Below are 17,694 nucleotides of genomic sequence, written 5' to 3'. Positions count from 1 at the left end.
TAATAATAATACTGTAATTTTTCAGTTTGTATGAAGGACGCAAACAGTTTTCAGAATTTAAGTAAAATATGAAAAAAGAATTCCAAGTATATTATTTTACAGCCTCTCATGGTAAGGATTTGCTTGTTTTCTATTAGAAATTAAACCATTTTAAGTTTTGAATTATCAGTTGAACAAAATCAAATATAAAAAAAAAATATGTGATGAATTTGCAACGTAAATTACAGATTAATGGCAGAAACGATTGTAAGTTGTAGCCCAAGTCTCATCATTGTCATTTTAATGGTGTAGTATGTAATTTTAATCACGTTATTTTTTTCTCGATGCAAAACTAACTGGTCGGGTTTCTTACCTGAGGTTGAGAAGCCCCTTTCAGAGCTTTGTCTTTTAATTAAAGAAGCAGCTCCTCATTGCCCTGAGTCCAGACAACCAAAGAAATCGGATTTTGATAAATAATTGTGTAGTAATTTTAATGATTAGCATCATAAACATATGTTTTTCTCATGGGAATTGGTTATTGCAATATACACAATTAGGTATTGAGGAAAAATTGGTTTAGAATAGACAATATCTAATCAGCAACTCACTGGAAAGTAGCTTAGATACGAGGGAATGAAGTGATGACATCAATTTGATCAAAACTCAGGATGCATTGCTGGCAAACTGTTTGTTAAGAGTCTAAACTTTTGTTGACAAGCTCATAGAATCTAAACTTTTGAGTCTATCAGCTGCTCAAAGGTCTGAGGAGGAACCTCAATTTAATACTATCAATCATCTCACATTTCCCTTCTCATTTTTCATTTTTATACTGAAGGTGGAGATATTTTTCCTCACAAGAGAAATAAACTGCTCTTTACGAACATAAATGACTAATTGTACCAGGAGTTGCATATCTATTTCCATCGATTGATCATATACATTTAGTACACAGCATTTTGTCAGTATGTTATTATCCGTTCAGGCTTCAGCACCTGGATATGAACAGCACACAGATTAATTTGCAATCAGCCGAGAATGTAATGTTGTGACTCATCTGTGAATCGCCAGAGCTTTTCCTCCTGCTCAAAACCCACTGTCAGGGCCGTTAGGTGGGCTGACAGTGTTTAGCCTGGAATATTTCAAAATCTGGCAAATTAATGTTTTGCTGTAGGCAACTCTGCAATCAGCTACCCAGTAAGGAAGGTTAATGTAGCAAAGGATTTTCCAGGAAGCAATATGTATTTAATGATCAGGGAGATTGATTTCCGTATAGCATCCCATCTAAAAGGAACCCACTCTAAACATTTAACAAGGTTAAATGTCATTCTGAAATGATGCACCCTCTTATACAGAACTACCTATTATGCAGCAGAATCGTGTGCGGAATGTGTACTGTTTTTTAATGTGGAAGGATTATTTATGCAGTATTTACCTAGCCCCCCCCCTCTCTGGTCAGATGCAAGAAATGTTGAGTAGGTTAACCACCACGAGTAAAAAAAAAAAATCAGTGGAAGCAGAAATGAATAGAAACATGTGTGAATGTTGTATTTAGTCTGCACCTGACCTAGCTAAAACAATGTGGCGGTTTCTATGCACACTGAATGGGGAAATTTTCTGTGTGTGTGTGTGTGTGTTAGTGTGTGTGTGTGTGTGTGTGTGTGTGTGTGTGTGTGTGTGTGTGTTAAACCAAATGGAACTGGTCCAAGCCCGATGATATGAGCTCTAGTTTTACAGTGTGGTAGTGCAAGCGACCGGCGCAGACATGGTTGCCCAGCCTTATCGCAAACACACACATACACAAGCAGCACATGCAGGCGGTCATGACTCACAGACCCATGCACACACCCACACACACACCCACACACACACAGACATGTTTGTGTGTGCTGTGAGGCAGGGTGCTGTGGACATCAATGGAGGAACATGCTAGGTCCTCTCACAGAGACATTTAAAAGAGAATGGATAATGAGGCTATTTATAGACTGATCTATTTGTAACCGAGGCATTCTCCGACATAGGAGCTGAGAATTGTTCTTTTTTCAAGCCTGCCCTCCTTCTATCCTCTCCGTCTCCCTCTCTGTAACTCCTTCAGTAAAACAAATCAGTGTCCTCTTTATCGCTCTCTCTTTGTGCAGGATTTTAAATTTGATTTAGCCACGACAGCTCTGTCATCGTCTTTGTCTCTATCTCTTTCTTCTGAGTCGGATCCTAATGGATCATCCCTTATGTTTCGCAAATGTCAATCAGCCATATTGCAGTCGTATTTGCTCACGTGTGAAGCGGTGTCACGCAGCCGTGATGTTATCAGGTGCATTCCAGGGCCGCTCTTGGGAGACCCAGTGACGTACCATGCATGACATAATGCTGTGGTAATGTCTGCGGTTGTGAGGAGAGCGAGCGAGACACAGAGACAGACGATGAATGCACACTGCTCTGTGTCTGCTCACGGCAACCAGATAATAGATCTGCACTGAAAAGCAGCCAGAGACAAACCAGTAATGTAGCTGAGTGGAAATCTTTTTGGAATAATTTCAACTGAAGGTACAGAGCAGAAATTTGCATCGTGGGTAGTGTACTAATTACTACATCCATGGTTTTGTGAAGGTTTGATGCAGATATCAGTTACAGTTCACAGCCCTTTGTAATACGCCCCTGCGCGGCAAATTCATATTGTGATTTCATCTATAAACGTGTAAGGTTGTTTAACTCTTTTATACAGATTTCAATAGTTAAGGCAAGAAGCTCTTCAGTTTAAGGTCGGTTATATAAGATACAAAGATTTCACATTCATTTTGACATATGGCGTTGCATACAGCCACCAAGGCCCCAACAGTCTCCCTTAAAGTTTAATAGCTTGTACAAGTCAATCAAAGAGACAGCGGTGAAAGAAGAACTCAGTGGCAGAAAAAAAACTAAATAGTGCATTTTTAAAAATACAAATACTATGGCACAAACAAGGCAATATGTGGCAATATGTGGATTTTGAACTTCAAATGGTATCTACCAAGACATAACTGCGTGTGCTTTTGTCAGATTACTTGAGCCGCTGTACAAGAATATTTGTCTAAACAGTAGTTAAAAGTAAATTGTGCCTCAAGCCATAGAGATGTTTTTTTCAGTTAAAAGAGCAAAAGATATTTATTTGCAGCAGTTCATGGAGTATGAGGATGTGGAGGAGGTCGAAGCAGAAGGCCTTCATATCTTGAGCAGAATTATATAAGGAACGTGGCCGCGGCCACGTTCCTTATAAAACTGGTAATTAGAGATGTTTTGTGTGTATCTGTGTGTGTGTGTGTGTGTTTTTAGAAAAAAGTGAGCGAGTAAGGTAAAGATGAAGAAAAAGTTAGAAAAAAACTGGCTTGAGAGTACCTATATATTTTCACATTAAAATAAATACTGCAGTTTCATTTTTGTGTGGGGATGTAAATGTACAAAGCAGATAGCTGTTTCTTTATATAAAATATAAAACAACTGTAATACTTCATTATACAATTATGTACTGTACTTTCAATGTATATCTAATAATATTTCACTCTCCTCTTCCTCTGTCTGCATCTTCGTCTCTCAGGTCTCACAGGTGACCAAGACGACCTGGACAAGAGGAAAGAAATATTTGGGAAAAACCTGATACCTCCAAAGAAGCCAAAAACCTTCCTGCAGCTGGTATGGGAGGCCCTGCAGGACGTCACCCTCATCATCCTGGAGGTTGCTGCACTGATCTCCCTGGGCCTTTCCTTCTACCAGCCTCCCGGAGATAGCACCGGAGCGTGTGAGTGACGCAGCTCCTGTCAGTTCACTTCCAGTAACATTTTCTCTCTGTCACTTGTCTTGAGACGCGCAGGCACACACACACACACACACACACACACACACTAACACAATTATGTTATCTCCACTATCACCACTATTGCACAGAGCAGCAGAGGACTATAATTGCATTGGCTCACTGACATCACTTCCTCTGACATTACTTGCTCTTGCTGACACACTTACACCTTTATATATGCAAACACACTTTTTAATTGGTGAGGCAGGTCACACGTTAATTGTGACCTGCCTCAAGAGGTCAAGTGACTCATCGAGTGTAGGGCTAATTTGTGAGTGTGTGTGTCCATGTGTGTGTGTGCGTGCCAGCGTGCACATTATGAATGTGTTAAATGTCTGTAAGAAAGCACCGGTAAGGTTAATGAAGTGTTGAGTAGAAAAATAACCTTGAGCTCCCAGAGCACATACATCAGCCCTGTGAGCTGTGAAACAGGAAATGAAGACAGAGACTATAATGAGCTGCTGAGTCAGCAACATCAGTCATTGCTCCCAACATTATCACAGTAATGGAATTCAGTTACCCTGACAAAGAGGCCAGTCATCATTTTGAAGAGGCTTATTACTGGTGAAGGAAGGAACAGGTTAGTCACTCAAATTGTTTTTATATTAGTTATTTTTGTAGTTTGTAGTTTTTCACTGGACTTAACCTTTTTTTCATGTGCGTCTTCTGAGCCACGTTGAGTTACGATCAAGCTCTTTGCATCAACAAATCCAAATAAAGCAGAGAGGTACCAAAGGAATCATTATGCTAATAACTGCGTCCTTCTACAGACCCATTATCAAGCTTCCCTTTAACTGCCGGCATAAAAAAGGTGCCGATATGCAAGTCTCTTCTCATATTTGAAATACATGAATACATATGAATCTAAATCAGAACATAAACTCCTGCGGATATGAATAGATGTGAATAACAGAGCGATTCAGAAAGATATGAATGATTACTATCAGCATACTCACCGAAATGGATGTATGACTGTGTTTCAGAGGAGAGAAGGACATGAGGCCATGAGGGTGTGAGGAGGTTTTAACATACAGTGAAGCGCACAAAAAATCACAAGTAATGTTACCAAATTTTTGTATGAATTTTTGCTTCTGAGGAGGGAATGGCTGGTATTGGTCGAGTGTTATTAACTAAACAGATAAGAGATACTAAAAGTGTATTATAAATCCTTTAAATTTGGTAAAATACTCAAAATAATTAATCATCGAATATTACTAAAGATTGGAGCCTGAAAAAACATGTATGTGCTGTATTGTTTAGATATTGACTCTATATTGTGACCATGACAACTTGGACTGACCTTACACCCACACCCCATCCACACATGCATGTACACAAGCACATATCTCTCACCACTGGTTTACACGTTTATCTATTAATAGGTTTAAAAAGACAGCTCAGTGGTCCAGAAAAAGATGGTGGTGGGATGACATAAATCTCATTTACATATGAAACAGCTTGACTACAGCTAAATGAGTAGGGTCTTAATTGGGTCCGAAGCATGCAACAACTCAAAAACTAAAAAGTACAGGAGACAGTGAAACTAGCAGGGTTTGATCGAGTATCCAAATCAATTTGTTTAACTAACTTTAAAGCTTATAAGTATTTTTTTATTAATTTACATGTCACCAGCTCAGGAGTTGTCTCTTCTTTGCATTTCAGCACCATGGACAGCGACACATTTGCTGCATGATTTTGTGTCCTTCTATATTTTGTGCAGATGCTTGCATTTACATGTCTGTAGTATGGAACCACTGACAATCAGAACCACAGACAGCTTTGATACTGTTATTGTTATAATACTATGATATAATTACTGCTATTGTGCTGCAGTAGCCAAACAGGACTGGCTGAACTCTACACCGTTTTAATAACTATACTTAAATACAGACTTTTGCATTTTATTATAGTTTAACTATACAGAAATCATTAACAATACTTAATTTACCATTTCTTGAAATCTAAATAAAATGGTATGGTTATTAACACATAGAATAAAATAGTATTCAGTATATTTAATTTGATAAATAGATACAATTTACTAGTTTTGTGAATTTCTCATGTGCTTAACCCCATAATGCATTTGAATGTATTAGTACGTATGCAATGGCAGAAGTAGTCTTACAGGATGAGAATCTTTTTGTTACAGCATGCTGTGTATCATATTGATTGGAGCCTCTCTGGAGAGTCCAAATTGCTTCCACAGTCTAGTTGTTGGTTTCATTACACCCTGCAAATGTAATCTTTATAATATGGGAACTGCACTAGTTCTCTTGTGAGCTGCAAATTTGTTGTTATTTGTCATTGTCCAAATCAAATCACCCCACTCGGGAATTCTTAAGTCAGCGAGCCAGGAGTGGAGAGCACAATCGCTCCCAGGACATTACAAGAAGGACTAAGAGGTGGACTGGGAACAAGCCTTGTGTCATCCTCAAATATGTTCAACTTCACAGCAAGGGACAACAGGGATTCTATTTGAGGTGGATAAAATTCAGGGGTCATTACATATTTTTCCTAATATTCCGCTCCTTTAACATTTTTCTCTTATATACACACTTGCATACACAGTCTCAGCCGTCTCTGTGCAAAGTTGGAGCGTTGATTACATCTCTGTGTATCTTCTATTATTAATCTTGATATTTTACAAATTCTGTATGATATTTTAAGCACAATAAAGCCTCAGTCTATGAGCATATATAAATAAAAACATTTGTGTGTGACATCTATGTGTTTTTCCTCTTCACCTTACTGTCCCTGTAATCAAACTGCAGACTGTGGCGCAGCGGCAGGGGGGGGCGAGGACGAGGGCGAGGCGGAAGCTGGCTGGATCGAGGGTGCGGCCATCCTGTTGTCTGTGGTGTGTGTGGTGCTGGTTACCGCCTTCAATGATTGGTCGAAGGAGAAGCAGTTCCGTGGGCTGCAGAACCGCATCGAGCAGGAGCAGAAGTTCCAGGTGGTCCGCGGTGGCCAGGTTATACAGCTGCCCGTGGCTGACATAGTGGTGGGGGATATCGCTCAGATCAAATACGGTAGGTATGAAGGGATTATCACATTGGTTGGATGTGTTAGAGTTAACTCACTTCTCTACTGTAAGGGAGGTCAGCTCGAAAAGCAAATGTTTCCTTGGAGTAGATTTACTGTTCAGAAAGAGATTTGAAACAAAAACCATTACATATTTGTTTGGACATTCCCGTAGACTTTTGACTCACTGTCAATTGTTCTGTTATTTTCATGGTTCCAGCCGAGGGATTCAGGGTATTTCCATCCAAAGCAAATTAAATATCAAAGCTTCATTTTAGCAATAAAGTCCAGTGTGTGTTGAAGTAACATCACTTTAAGACTCCCCACTACTACATTGGTTTGTTCTGTGTGTTTAAGCTATGTGCCTGTCCCTGTACTAATATACACGTCCTCTCAATTATCTATCCTGAATGACGTTAAATCAAACCTATGTTAAGTCTCTTATTTTGAATAGTTTCTGAGTTTTTTCTAGACAATTAGGTTTCTATTAAATCCAGATATGCAGTGAATCCACTGCAGAGAGTGACTATTCTGTCTCTGTTGCTGTAGGTGATCTGCTTCCAGCTGATGGTGTGTTGATCCAGGGCAATGACCTGAAGATCGATGAGTCATCACTGACCGGAGAGTCAGACCACGTCAAGAAGGAAGCGAACAGGGACCCCATGCTGTTGTCTGGTAGGAAGCTCTCTCTCGATGTAGATGAGATACTGTCCCTGTCGTGTTTTCGTACAATCTATATTGTTGTGCTAAGGACAAAGGGACAAAAGGCAGAGGTGGTGACTCAACTTTGACACTGTCTATACTTCTCCTCTTCTAAGATATTGTTATCTCCTTTGCGAAAGTGGCTCATTTCTGAGTTTTAACTAATTTATTTTAAAGTCATTAATTCATATTCATTGCTTTTAATCAAATGACTGAAATTTTAGTTGTACATGTTTCCATGGAGGCTTCAGATTAATTGGTTTATAATCATTTCAGTTGACAGCTATACAATTTTAGGAGTTATTATAATATTCCAGTTGGTTTTCTACCTCTTTTTACAGAACTATTATAGAAAAAATATATCAAATAACAGGCAGCACCTCAGACAGAAGACAAAGAGTCTTTAATTATAATCTGAATATCAATGCAGATGACAGTACCGCCTGCCTTGAAGTCACTGTTTTTTATTTCTAGTTTTTCACCTTTGTATTGGTTCGGTATATGCTGCAGCAGAGACAACAGAATCTGAAGCTGTATGATTCTTAGAAAAAAAAAATATCACTGGTAACAGAAACGTTGGTTAATCTGTTCTCACATCTTATTTGATTTTTTTTCTGTGGTTTAATTCACTGTGTGTCTTTTTGCTGCCTCCTTTAATTAGTCTCTTATTCATGCTCATCGGCTCACTCTGGTAAAGGTTAATCATTTTCTATTTGTGTTCTGTACACATTCACATGCACAATGTTGTGTAACATTTTGTTACCTGATTTCGGCGCAAAACTCCATCACGTTAATTTTAGAATTGAACAGTAAATGAAGATGTCGACTTTGGGGTTTATTAATATTTGTTTTAAGTCTTGGAATTGTTGCTATTTTCCGCTGTTCCTCAGTCTTAAATCAATCCAGCAGGACAATATCTATATTTATGATATGTATGTACAATGTAACCGAAACACACTGACCTAACAAACACACCTATGCATATGTACATAGTGTCATATTCAATATGGCGCCGTTCTATAGTATCTTAAAGGAGAAGTGTAAGAGCAGGGTGCAGACCACTGCTGACGTCAACACTAACAGAAAGTTCACAATCATGATGGAGGTGCAAAGAAGGTTATTTTTAAGCAAGCAGAAGATATTTCTACTCTAGCTGTAACATATTATTAGAATTATGATTAAATATTCTCTCGCCTGTTCCCAGGTACTCATGTGATGGAGGGGTCAGGGCGCATGGTGGTGACTGCCGTCGGTGAGAACTCTCAGACTGGCATCATCTTCACGCTGCTGGGGGCCAGCACAGAAGAAGAAGAGAAGAAAGAAAAGAAAGGTAAGATGATTATATCATCTTAGTAATGTTTGCAGATTGAGTTTTTCTTCAGTTGCTTCTCGAACAGACAGGGCAGTCTGTTTTTGTCCTGTTTGACAATAAAAAATCTTGAATCTCTTGATTCTTGAATCTTGAACTGCTGGGGCAATTCGTTTTTCAGACATAGAAGTTTTTACTAACCATGCACAGTCAATGCATGTTATGCCTGTTTTTAAGGATTCATAAAGGTTATAAACAACAATTAATAAATTACCACCAGCTTAAACTCACATTTCAACTCTATGAAGTTTATTGTACATAATGAGGCCTCTGTGCACAACAGTCTTGGCTGCATGTGTATAAATACTGTTTGAAATGAGTGACGATGGTACAGTCGTGATCTGCAGTGTCCAGCATCAGGTGCATCATTGTTCTTCCTCTCTTTATCATTCCCCCTTGTAGATCGGGCAGCGGAAGACGCACACCGTAATACAGGTAGGGTATCACCTTGCTCTGACCTTTGGGATCGATACTTGATCCTTTAGATGCCCCCCTCCCCCCCACCCCGATTAACCAGCCTGGCGCTTCACTGCTGTTCCTGCAGCCATGCACCTTTTCCTTCAGCTTCAATTCCTCACTTAAAAAGAGAAGCCTCATCATAGCCACAACAGTGCATATTTTTAAGTGCTGACAGATGACACATTTCACAAAGTATAATCCTCTCCTGCTATAACACGCTCTGCTTTCATCTGACTAACTAGCTGTAGCATTCAATGCCGGCCTGTTTGGTAGATGTGTTGAATGCCATGAATATAGAAAGGCTGTCAGACTCATTTTATAGCTGCAAAACAGAACAATGACAGGAGAGTGACAGCCTTGCAGGTGTACACCACATGTACCAGCAGCACAGAGTAAAGTAGAAAGTATAAGCTTCATTAAGATGCATATTACATTAGGTACATTTACTTCTGTTGTGATTTAAGGCCCCTGTTACCTGTGCCTCTTTGGACAGCTCTGAGGCTTGCATGGATATCATATTGTATGTTGTGTTTCAGAACTGTCTCACTACACAAAGCAACAGTAAACATGCTCTGAAAACTTTATAACACATGCAGGAAGTTTGCAAAATGTGCAGCTTGACAATTTTTCAAAATTCATATACAGGACATGAGAGTAACGCACAATAGTCTTTACTCTCTTTCAGACTGTTTACATGCTTGTTTTGACTGCGTGAATAGGGATTTTACTGAAGTGCTTGTCACAGCAACTCAATTACATTTTCTACTGGACTAACCAACAAGATGTTAACAACTTCCCAATCAATGAAATAATTGCAACTCCCCACAGTTAAGGCCGAATTATAGTCCTGCGACTGCAGCCGCGGAAGGCCACGCAGTTGCATCGACGGAATCGTTTTGGTATATGCTTCCCTAACGTATTGTGCGTGTTGCAACGCAATTCACCGCCAGAACACTTGGCAGAGTAACGTTTTTTGTCGTAGACAAAACACACAAAGAAGAGACTTCTTCTTCTTCGTCGACTGTTTATTTACATCGCCACTCTGGCTCCTCATAGCCTATTTCTGGTGGACAAATCGGCCAGTCAGTGACGGGTTATAAAAGTGGTCATACTTTCGGATCTCTTCTGCCAAATGCTCATCTATTTGGTCCATATTCGTTCTTCTAAATCTTCCGTGATTTCCGCGTCCGCGACCTTAAGAATAGTTCTGATGAAGATGGAAATGTCTTAAAGGACGTATGGATGTATAAAAGTCTGTATCAGTGACAGACTTTTATACAGCACACTGAAACAAAAATGTGTCTTGTTGAACCAATTTACCGTGGTTTTATTTTATTTATTCAAAGCTCTGGCTTCTGTTGTGTCATTTTCCATGTTATGTTCAGATTTCATGTTTTATGTCTGTCCAATGTTTGTAACTATTAACTTTTCCTAAAGCTTGTTAGTTAGGTCAATATAATAACAGTTACATAAACAAATAATTGCACATTTTAACCTACACACAGTCTACCCAAGCTGAATTTATTAAATGTGCTATAACCATGTTATTTCTGTGTGCACGTGTGTGTGTGTGTGTTGTGTGTGGGTGATTGTGTGTGTATGTTTTGTTCATTCACGTTCGACCCTCATGGCTAGACTGCTCCCATCCCCCTATCCACCCTATCGCAACTATAGCCACGGATGGGGCTGCAGGCATTAATGCCCCTGGCAGTGGCAGCCTAATTAATGGTAGGTTGACCAACCATCTGATCTCTGATGTCTCTCTATCGTGACCTCTGACTCCTTCTACCTTCACCATTCTCCCGCTGCCTCCTACCACGGGCACTCACCCTCTGCTCTGCCTTCTCTCTCATGTGTTGGACTCCTTTGTATCAATCCTGTCAGTGCATGTCCCCTTTATTTGTAGAAATTTGTCTCTTATTTTTTTTTCCTCTCTCTATGCAATTGTTGATATTTAAAAAAAATCTGTAACGACTTACACTATTGCTGCAATAAAAGGATTTATTAGGTGAAAGTAGTAAAATTGTAGGAAACCTTATCAAACTTGATATATTCCTTTATAAAAATAAGAGTTTGTGAAAAATGTGGTGTCTTCAAAGAAGTTTACCAATCATCCGCACTGTCTCCTGGCTAAGAAGAAGGCCAGCACATAACCTCCACATGTTGGTTTTACACACTTGGAATTTGTTCAGATCAGAGAAAAGCAAGCAAGATATACCATGTTTATTACTGAGCTTTAGATGTGTTGTTAGGCAGCTTTTTTTATTCATTTGACAGCATCCTGTGAGCTGTTTTAGCCTCTTTCCACTCATTTATGCTCAGCTAAGCTAACTAGCTGCTGGCTGAAGCTTCATACTGAGAATGGTATTTAACTTCTCATGTGAGTCTCGCAAAGAAAATTGAGCCACAATAAAGAATGCATCATGAATAAGTAAAAACAAAAGATGTGTTATGTAGATCAGATTTCTGACCGTAAACAAGATGGCACTTGAATAGTGACAGTAAAATCCTATTGTAGGGCCAACTCCCTCAGTTTGGGGTCCTCTGAGATTACTTAGTGCAAATCCTTCATTTCTGTTTTAGCTGGAAGGGACGCCAAAAGATTAACTCTGTCATTGTTGCACTGGGCGCTCTCTTATCCTCGTCTCCTTGGGGAGCAGCCCCAAAGTGTTTGTACTCAAGGCAGGAAGGGGAGTGATTTGCATTGAAATGGTGACCTTGTACTGTCCTGGGCTGGAATGGAGCGATTTGTCATCTTCAGCTTTATTGTGACTCTGGGGATTGCCTTATGTTGAAGTGGAGGTAAAACGAGGCATTTCTGGTCCCCACAATATTCATGCAGAAGATTCAGTGGAAATCTGCTCTTCTGGCTTCACCTGAATAATTATCTTTCAGCGTTTTAAGTCTAAATCACTGAAATATGGATTCTGTGAAATTTTTTGCCTACTTACCACTGAGACAAACGGTGCATATCTCGGTAATTACAGCCTGGGAAGATAATGGGATCAACACTGCAGTGTATAATAAATGCTGGGTTAATTGAAATGTCTTATTTTGAACACTGTGTGTACATTTGATTTAAAAGTGCAAACATCAAAGAAGACTGTTTAGTATTGTATTAGACTACAAAGAAGATAAACAATACAGCTTGATTAAAATAAAAAAAATGGATTTTAGTATACTCCTTTGATAAGCAGAATTCATGCGCATAACAACAATTACTGGTTCTGAAGTTAGATTTCAATTTTTCTCCTGTTGTTCTTATGTAACTTCACCATGTGGGCGTCTCGCTTTCTCTCTCTTTCCATCTCTCTCTCTCTCTCTCTCTCTCTCTCTCTCTCTCTCTCTCTCTCTCTCTCTCTCTCTGGTCACTATATCGTTCAGATCTCCAGTCTGCTGCCCTCCGAGTGTGTGATCCTGCATGTGCTGTCTGAATTCTCCTCTACTGCATGCCGTCTCTCGTATTTGTGTGTGTGCGGGTTTGGGGTGCTCTCTCTCAATGTCAGTGATCGGTGCAAATGCTGTATCTATGTCTTGAAATCCCATTCTGTACCCTGACGATTTGTCACTGATATTTGATAATATGTACCTGTGCTCACAATGTACGTCTTTCAAATCAGAATATGAATAGATTATCAGCAGAAAGTGTGCAGTTTCCTTATTAGTCTTCTGGATATTCTTTTGTCACACTCTATACTTTGATATCAAAATATTTATATTTTAGAAAGACCCATTAAACATTTTATTAACTGGTTATTATGCAATTAAATAAAGTCTGTTAAATCCGAATTTAAATTTGCACGCTACAGTTTATTTTATTAACCCCTTGCTGCTAGTTATGGCTGCTAATTACATTACATCACTTACATATCATGAACCTTTCTATGTGACTCGTCTCGGTGGCGTAGTATTAAAAGTCATTTTCCTGTCTCCTGTCTGTGATTCTTTGGCTCTCACTGTCTGTTTGTGTGTTGTCTCTGTGCTGATGATTTGTTGACTTGTCTGCCTTGGTTATTTTTGTCGTTACTGTCTTGTATGTCTCCATCATAGGTAAAATGCAAGATGGCAATATGGAGAGCAACCAGATAAAAGGTAATCAAACCATATCGTTCACTCTCTCCTCTCCTGCCTCTTCCACCTCCTCCTCCTCTTCCTCCTCCTCCCTCCTCCTCCCTCTTCTTCTCATATTTTCCCTTCTATGGTGTGTGATGTAAGCTCTGGGTCAAATTCAGGTGGAAAATCATGTGGTACTTTATTTATTTAAGCCTACTTTTTTGTTTTAAACACAGGATTGTGCTCTGCTAATTCTAGTGTTGGAAGGAATGAGACATTTTATTTGACCCAGGTTTTACTTGCAGTCATATTAGGTTAGAAACTGCTCTTCACTGTCTGTCAGCATTGTATTGTCCCTGGGCTGTTGTTCTGTTGTTGTTCTTGTCGTGTTGTTGACTTGTCTTGTTCTCTAGAAGAGAACAACTTATTCCTCAACTAGTGCATCAACTCAGACTTCCATTTTCCACCCAAGTTACCCCAAACTGTCCTTTTGGTTCTCTCCCTGTAGTTATATACCACATTCCCTGGTTTCCCCTTTACACTGTTCATGAAACTTTGACAGAATAGATGCTATGTTATTTCTGATGGTGTCCCTTAGGGCTTAAATTTAGTTTAAACAATCCAAAGTATAAACACTAATCAAAGAAGAAATATATTCTTTGAAATGTGTTATTCGTCATTTGTTAACATTCTTACCATTAATATTTGTTTTATTTAATTGACAGGTGTATGAGCATCAAAGTGTATTTAAGTCTAACCATTCATGTGATGTCAAAATACACTGATGAGCAGAAACTTAATGACCACCCCTGGCTAATATGGTGTTGGTCTAAAACAGTGACTTCCCGCTGATGCACAGACTAGACCTTTGACTATGCCCTGGGATTTATAAAATATACTAGTCTCACATCCAGCGTTATAACAAGTTAATGAGCATTGTTCACCTGTGATTGATCAAGTTTTGGCTCATTAGTGAATTTTTCCTCTGTTAAAAGAAAAGTATAGTGAGGTTGAATAGAAACAAGAGGAAAATGTAAGGTTTCACCAAAGCAAAGCAAATCAGTGAATGAGGTAAATGAACAAAATGCAGCTTTTAGGAGAAGAGCCTTCGTCCTCAGGTTCTTTTACCTTGAGTAGTTTTCTGTGTGTAAGGTGTTACGGAGGAGGAAAAACAAAAAGCACAGCCGGAGAGTTTAACAAATGTTCTACATTAAAAGGTTTTTCACCAGCATCAGACATGTGCATTATTGTGATTGGGTAACTGGCCTGGAATGATTCCTGGTAATGGGCTACATTAACAAAGAAGCACTGTGCTGTGCTCTGTGTGTGTGTGTGTGTGTGTGTGTGTGTGTGTGTGTGTGTGTGTGTGTGTGTGTGTGTTTGTGTTAGATCGAGACAGAGTGAGGTAATTTAGGTTCTACTTCCTTGACAGTATAATTTTTTTTTTATATATATAGAAGACCTTGTTTGTACAGCATTAAGCAAATACTAAATCAATTACTGTCTTAGTAAGATTCAGAGCGATTAAAAGTAATTTGTTTATCAATCATGTGCTTTAGAAAATTATCTTTAACAGCCGTTTGGATTTGGACAAGTGAAAAAAGTGTAAGCCATTTTGATTCAGTCGATTTTTAAAGCAGGGAACGGTCGACAGGCTTATTGTGTTTTGTTTCCTTACTCATGATGAGATGATTTGCTTCAGTGACATCTGAGATCACATATGAGTCATGTACATTAGTATGTTCTTTTCAATTATTATTTAATTATTAAGCAGGCTTTTTACAAACTTAAGTAGTCTGTGAACATGTCATATCCCTAGGATGGAAGACTACTGAATTATTCATCACTTAGTGTACATATGTGGTTGTGATGATATGATAGCACATCTGTTTACTATCATATTGCTTCACTATACTATAGCATGTAAGTCCTTTATTAGTATACTTACTTCACGCTTGATGGTTCACAGTCCATTCGATTTTACCAAGAAGGCAATCTTAAGACCAAAAATAGACACTCCTCATTTTGATGCTACTAAGTTTTATACATACCAATATTTCATCTTTTTATGGGACCTCAAGCCATTTTTTCTAATTTTAAGTTCTGTATAACCAAATGTATTACCTGGGTTTCACAGCCTGGCTCCCTCTTCCCCCTCATATCTTCGGTTTAATCTCCATTTCTAACAATGCTGCTTTCTGTATTTTTTCTGTGGTGTTTACAGTGAAGAAGCAGGACGGAGCAGCTGCCATGGAGATGCAGCCTCTGAAGAGTGCTGAAGGCGGAGAGACCGAAGAAAAAGAGAAGAAGAAGCCTTCTGGCTCAAAGAAGGAGAAGTCCGTGCTGCAGGGGAAGTTGACCAAACTTGCTGTCCAGATTGGGAAAGCAGGTACAGCAAAGTCCACATGGACAAGTCCATCACTCAGTCAGGCAGTTAAATCAGGGACAACAAGGTAATGATCCATCGCCCTGTCCATCAAAGCAAGATATTGCACAAAGGCAAAACTCAGTCCTTAGGCCACTTATAGTGATTAGAGCAGATAGGAAATAAGCAAAAGAATTATTAAACAGGTGCACTTCATTTTTCGCCTTCAAAGAAATTGCTGAGTCATTGTCATGGGAACAAGTTCAGCTTTCAACTGTCGTCAAAACCTTTTATCATAAATTGTCATTTTATTTCAAGTCATTTTTGTCAGAAGAGTTTTTACACACTTGCAGTAGAGATAGTTCTGTACCAGTAAGTAGTTTTAGTAACAGATGCAAATTATCCCACATTTTGGGTTTCATCTCAGCAGCAACATAGTGGAAATATTGTTAAACAAATGTTATCCCTGCCAATGCAAAGGTTTCCTGACCAGGCTGGAGAATTCACGATTCTTAAAAGTTAAATTTCAAAATCTTACGTGACTGCAGTCAAGGGAGTTCAAATAACCTGGAATAAAGCAACTATTTTCTTATTTCACTTGAGCTGTTATATCCGGCTGCTGGTCTGAGTGACGGAATGAGGACGTGGCGTCAGAGCAATGATATAACATGGCTGGATTAGTATACGAGCAGCACTGTAAGATCATATGTTGTTCCATTGAGAGTGGTTGAAAATATTTGGACTTGATACACTTACAGAGCCGTGACCTTCTAGCATATATGTCAGTTTTTATTTACTGTATTTTACTGTGGCTCCTCTGATCTGAATGAACCTGAAACAAACTATCTTTAGATCATAATCATTTTTTCACAGACATGCTGGCATGTAGTTAAGCCCACAAATATCAGTTTTAGACATTTGACAGTAGAAGGATTTTTGATATGTTGTTATGGTCACCCACAAGCAATCAATATGATTGTGAGTGAGACCTTATTAAAGATGAATGCAGTCTAAAAGAACAGCCCTGCAATAACTTCGATCTTAATGAAAGTTTGAATGCTATAAGATTTAGAGAGGTGTTGATTACATTTTATGATAATTTCAGAGGTTCTCTTACTGTTATTTATTGATAATTCATGGCAACTAAAATATCCCCTTCCAAAAATAAGCACCTATGGAAAAGCACATTGTTTATTGTATGATGTTACATTCTTTTTCATGAATGTTACAATATAAATTAGGATAGGGTTAGAGTTGGTCCCTGGATGTGACACTAATCAAATCAACGGACAAATTTCCCCATGTGTATCAACAAAGTGTAAAATAAAGCGAAATTCCTCCTGATAATCAGACACTGTCTCCAGCAGTTTCCAATGAGAACATATTGTTTGTTACATTTTTCACTTTTATCTTTTATCAGTAGTTTTTCTTGGCTGACACCTTTTGTATCTTTCCCAGGTCTGCTCATGTCGGCCATCACAGTCATCATCCTGGTCCTGTACTTTGCCATCGACAACTTTGTATTGCAGGGGCTCCAGTGGTTGCCAGAGTGCACTCCCATTTACATCCAGTACTTTGTCAAGTTCTTCATCATCGGTGTCACGGTGTTGGTGGTGGCTGTGCCGGAGGGGCTGCCGCTGGCCGTCACCATTTCCCTAGCGTATTCTGTCAAGGTGAACAATGTCCGACACTGCACTTACACTGTGGTGCCGTTGTTCCCCAGTTAGGGCATTTATGCATTTTTAATGGTTCTCTGGGCTTTAGTTTAATATAATTTCAACAAAACTATAGCAGTAGCTTCACAAAAAAAATGGGGGGGGATGATGGTATTTATTCTTTTACGTTATTGTCTCTTATTTTAATTTAACTTTTTTTGTATAAATGTCAGTACCAGAGGGAAACATTTTATTTGCTTGAATA

The 17,694-nt window shown here is 38.9% G+C and overlaps 1 protein-coding gene across 7 annotated transcripts in view; it reads left to right on the top strand.

The window, feature by feature from the left end:
* atp2b2 (ATPase plasma membrane Ca2+ transporting 2) overlaps positions 1 to 17,694 on the top strand; it is a 112,351-nt gene that overhangs the window by 72,632 nt on the left and 22,025 nt on the right. For 5 of the 7 annotated variants that reach the window (XM_062404949.1, XM_062404942.1, XM_062404992.1 and 2 more), the window contains 9 exons: positions 3,548 to 3,748; positions 6,577 to 6,834; positions 7,376 to 7,501; positions 8,733 to 8,858; positions 9,300 to 9,332; positions 10,992 to 11,084; positions 13,407 to 13,448; positions 15,634 to 15,798; positions 17,233 to 17,447. In XM_062404949.1, coding sequence (XP_062260933.1) covers positions 3,548 to 3,748; positions 6,577 to 6,834; positions 7,376 to 7,501; positions 8,733 to 8,858; positions 9,300 to 9,332; positions 10,992 to 11,084; positions 13,407 to 13,448; positions 15,634 to 15,798; positions 17,233 to 17,447 — 1,259 coding nt within the window. The remainder of the gene's footprint in view (positions 1 to 3,547; positions 3,749 to 6,576; positions 6,835 to 7,375; positions 7,502 to 8,732; positions 8,859 to 9,299; positions 9,333 to 10,991; positions 11,085 to 13,406; positions 13,449 to 15,633; positions 15,799 to 17,232; positions 17,448 to 17,694) is intronic. The other 2 variants (XM_062404967.1, XM_062404984.1) reach the window with 2 other exon arrangements.

The sequence above is a fragment of the Platichthys flesus genome, chromosome 2, assembly GCF_949316205.1.
Source record: "Platichthys flesus chromosome 2, fPlaFle2.1, whole genome shotgun sequence".
NCBI classification, from domain to species: Eukaryota; Metazoa; Chordata; class Actinopteri; order Pleuronectiformes; family Pleuronectidae; genus Platichthys; species Platichthys flesus.
The sequence above is the reverse complement of the archived record's forward strand: the minus strand, read 5'-3'. Positions and strand labels throughout refer to the sequence as shown.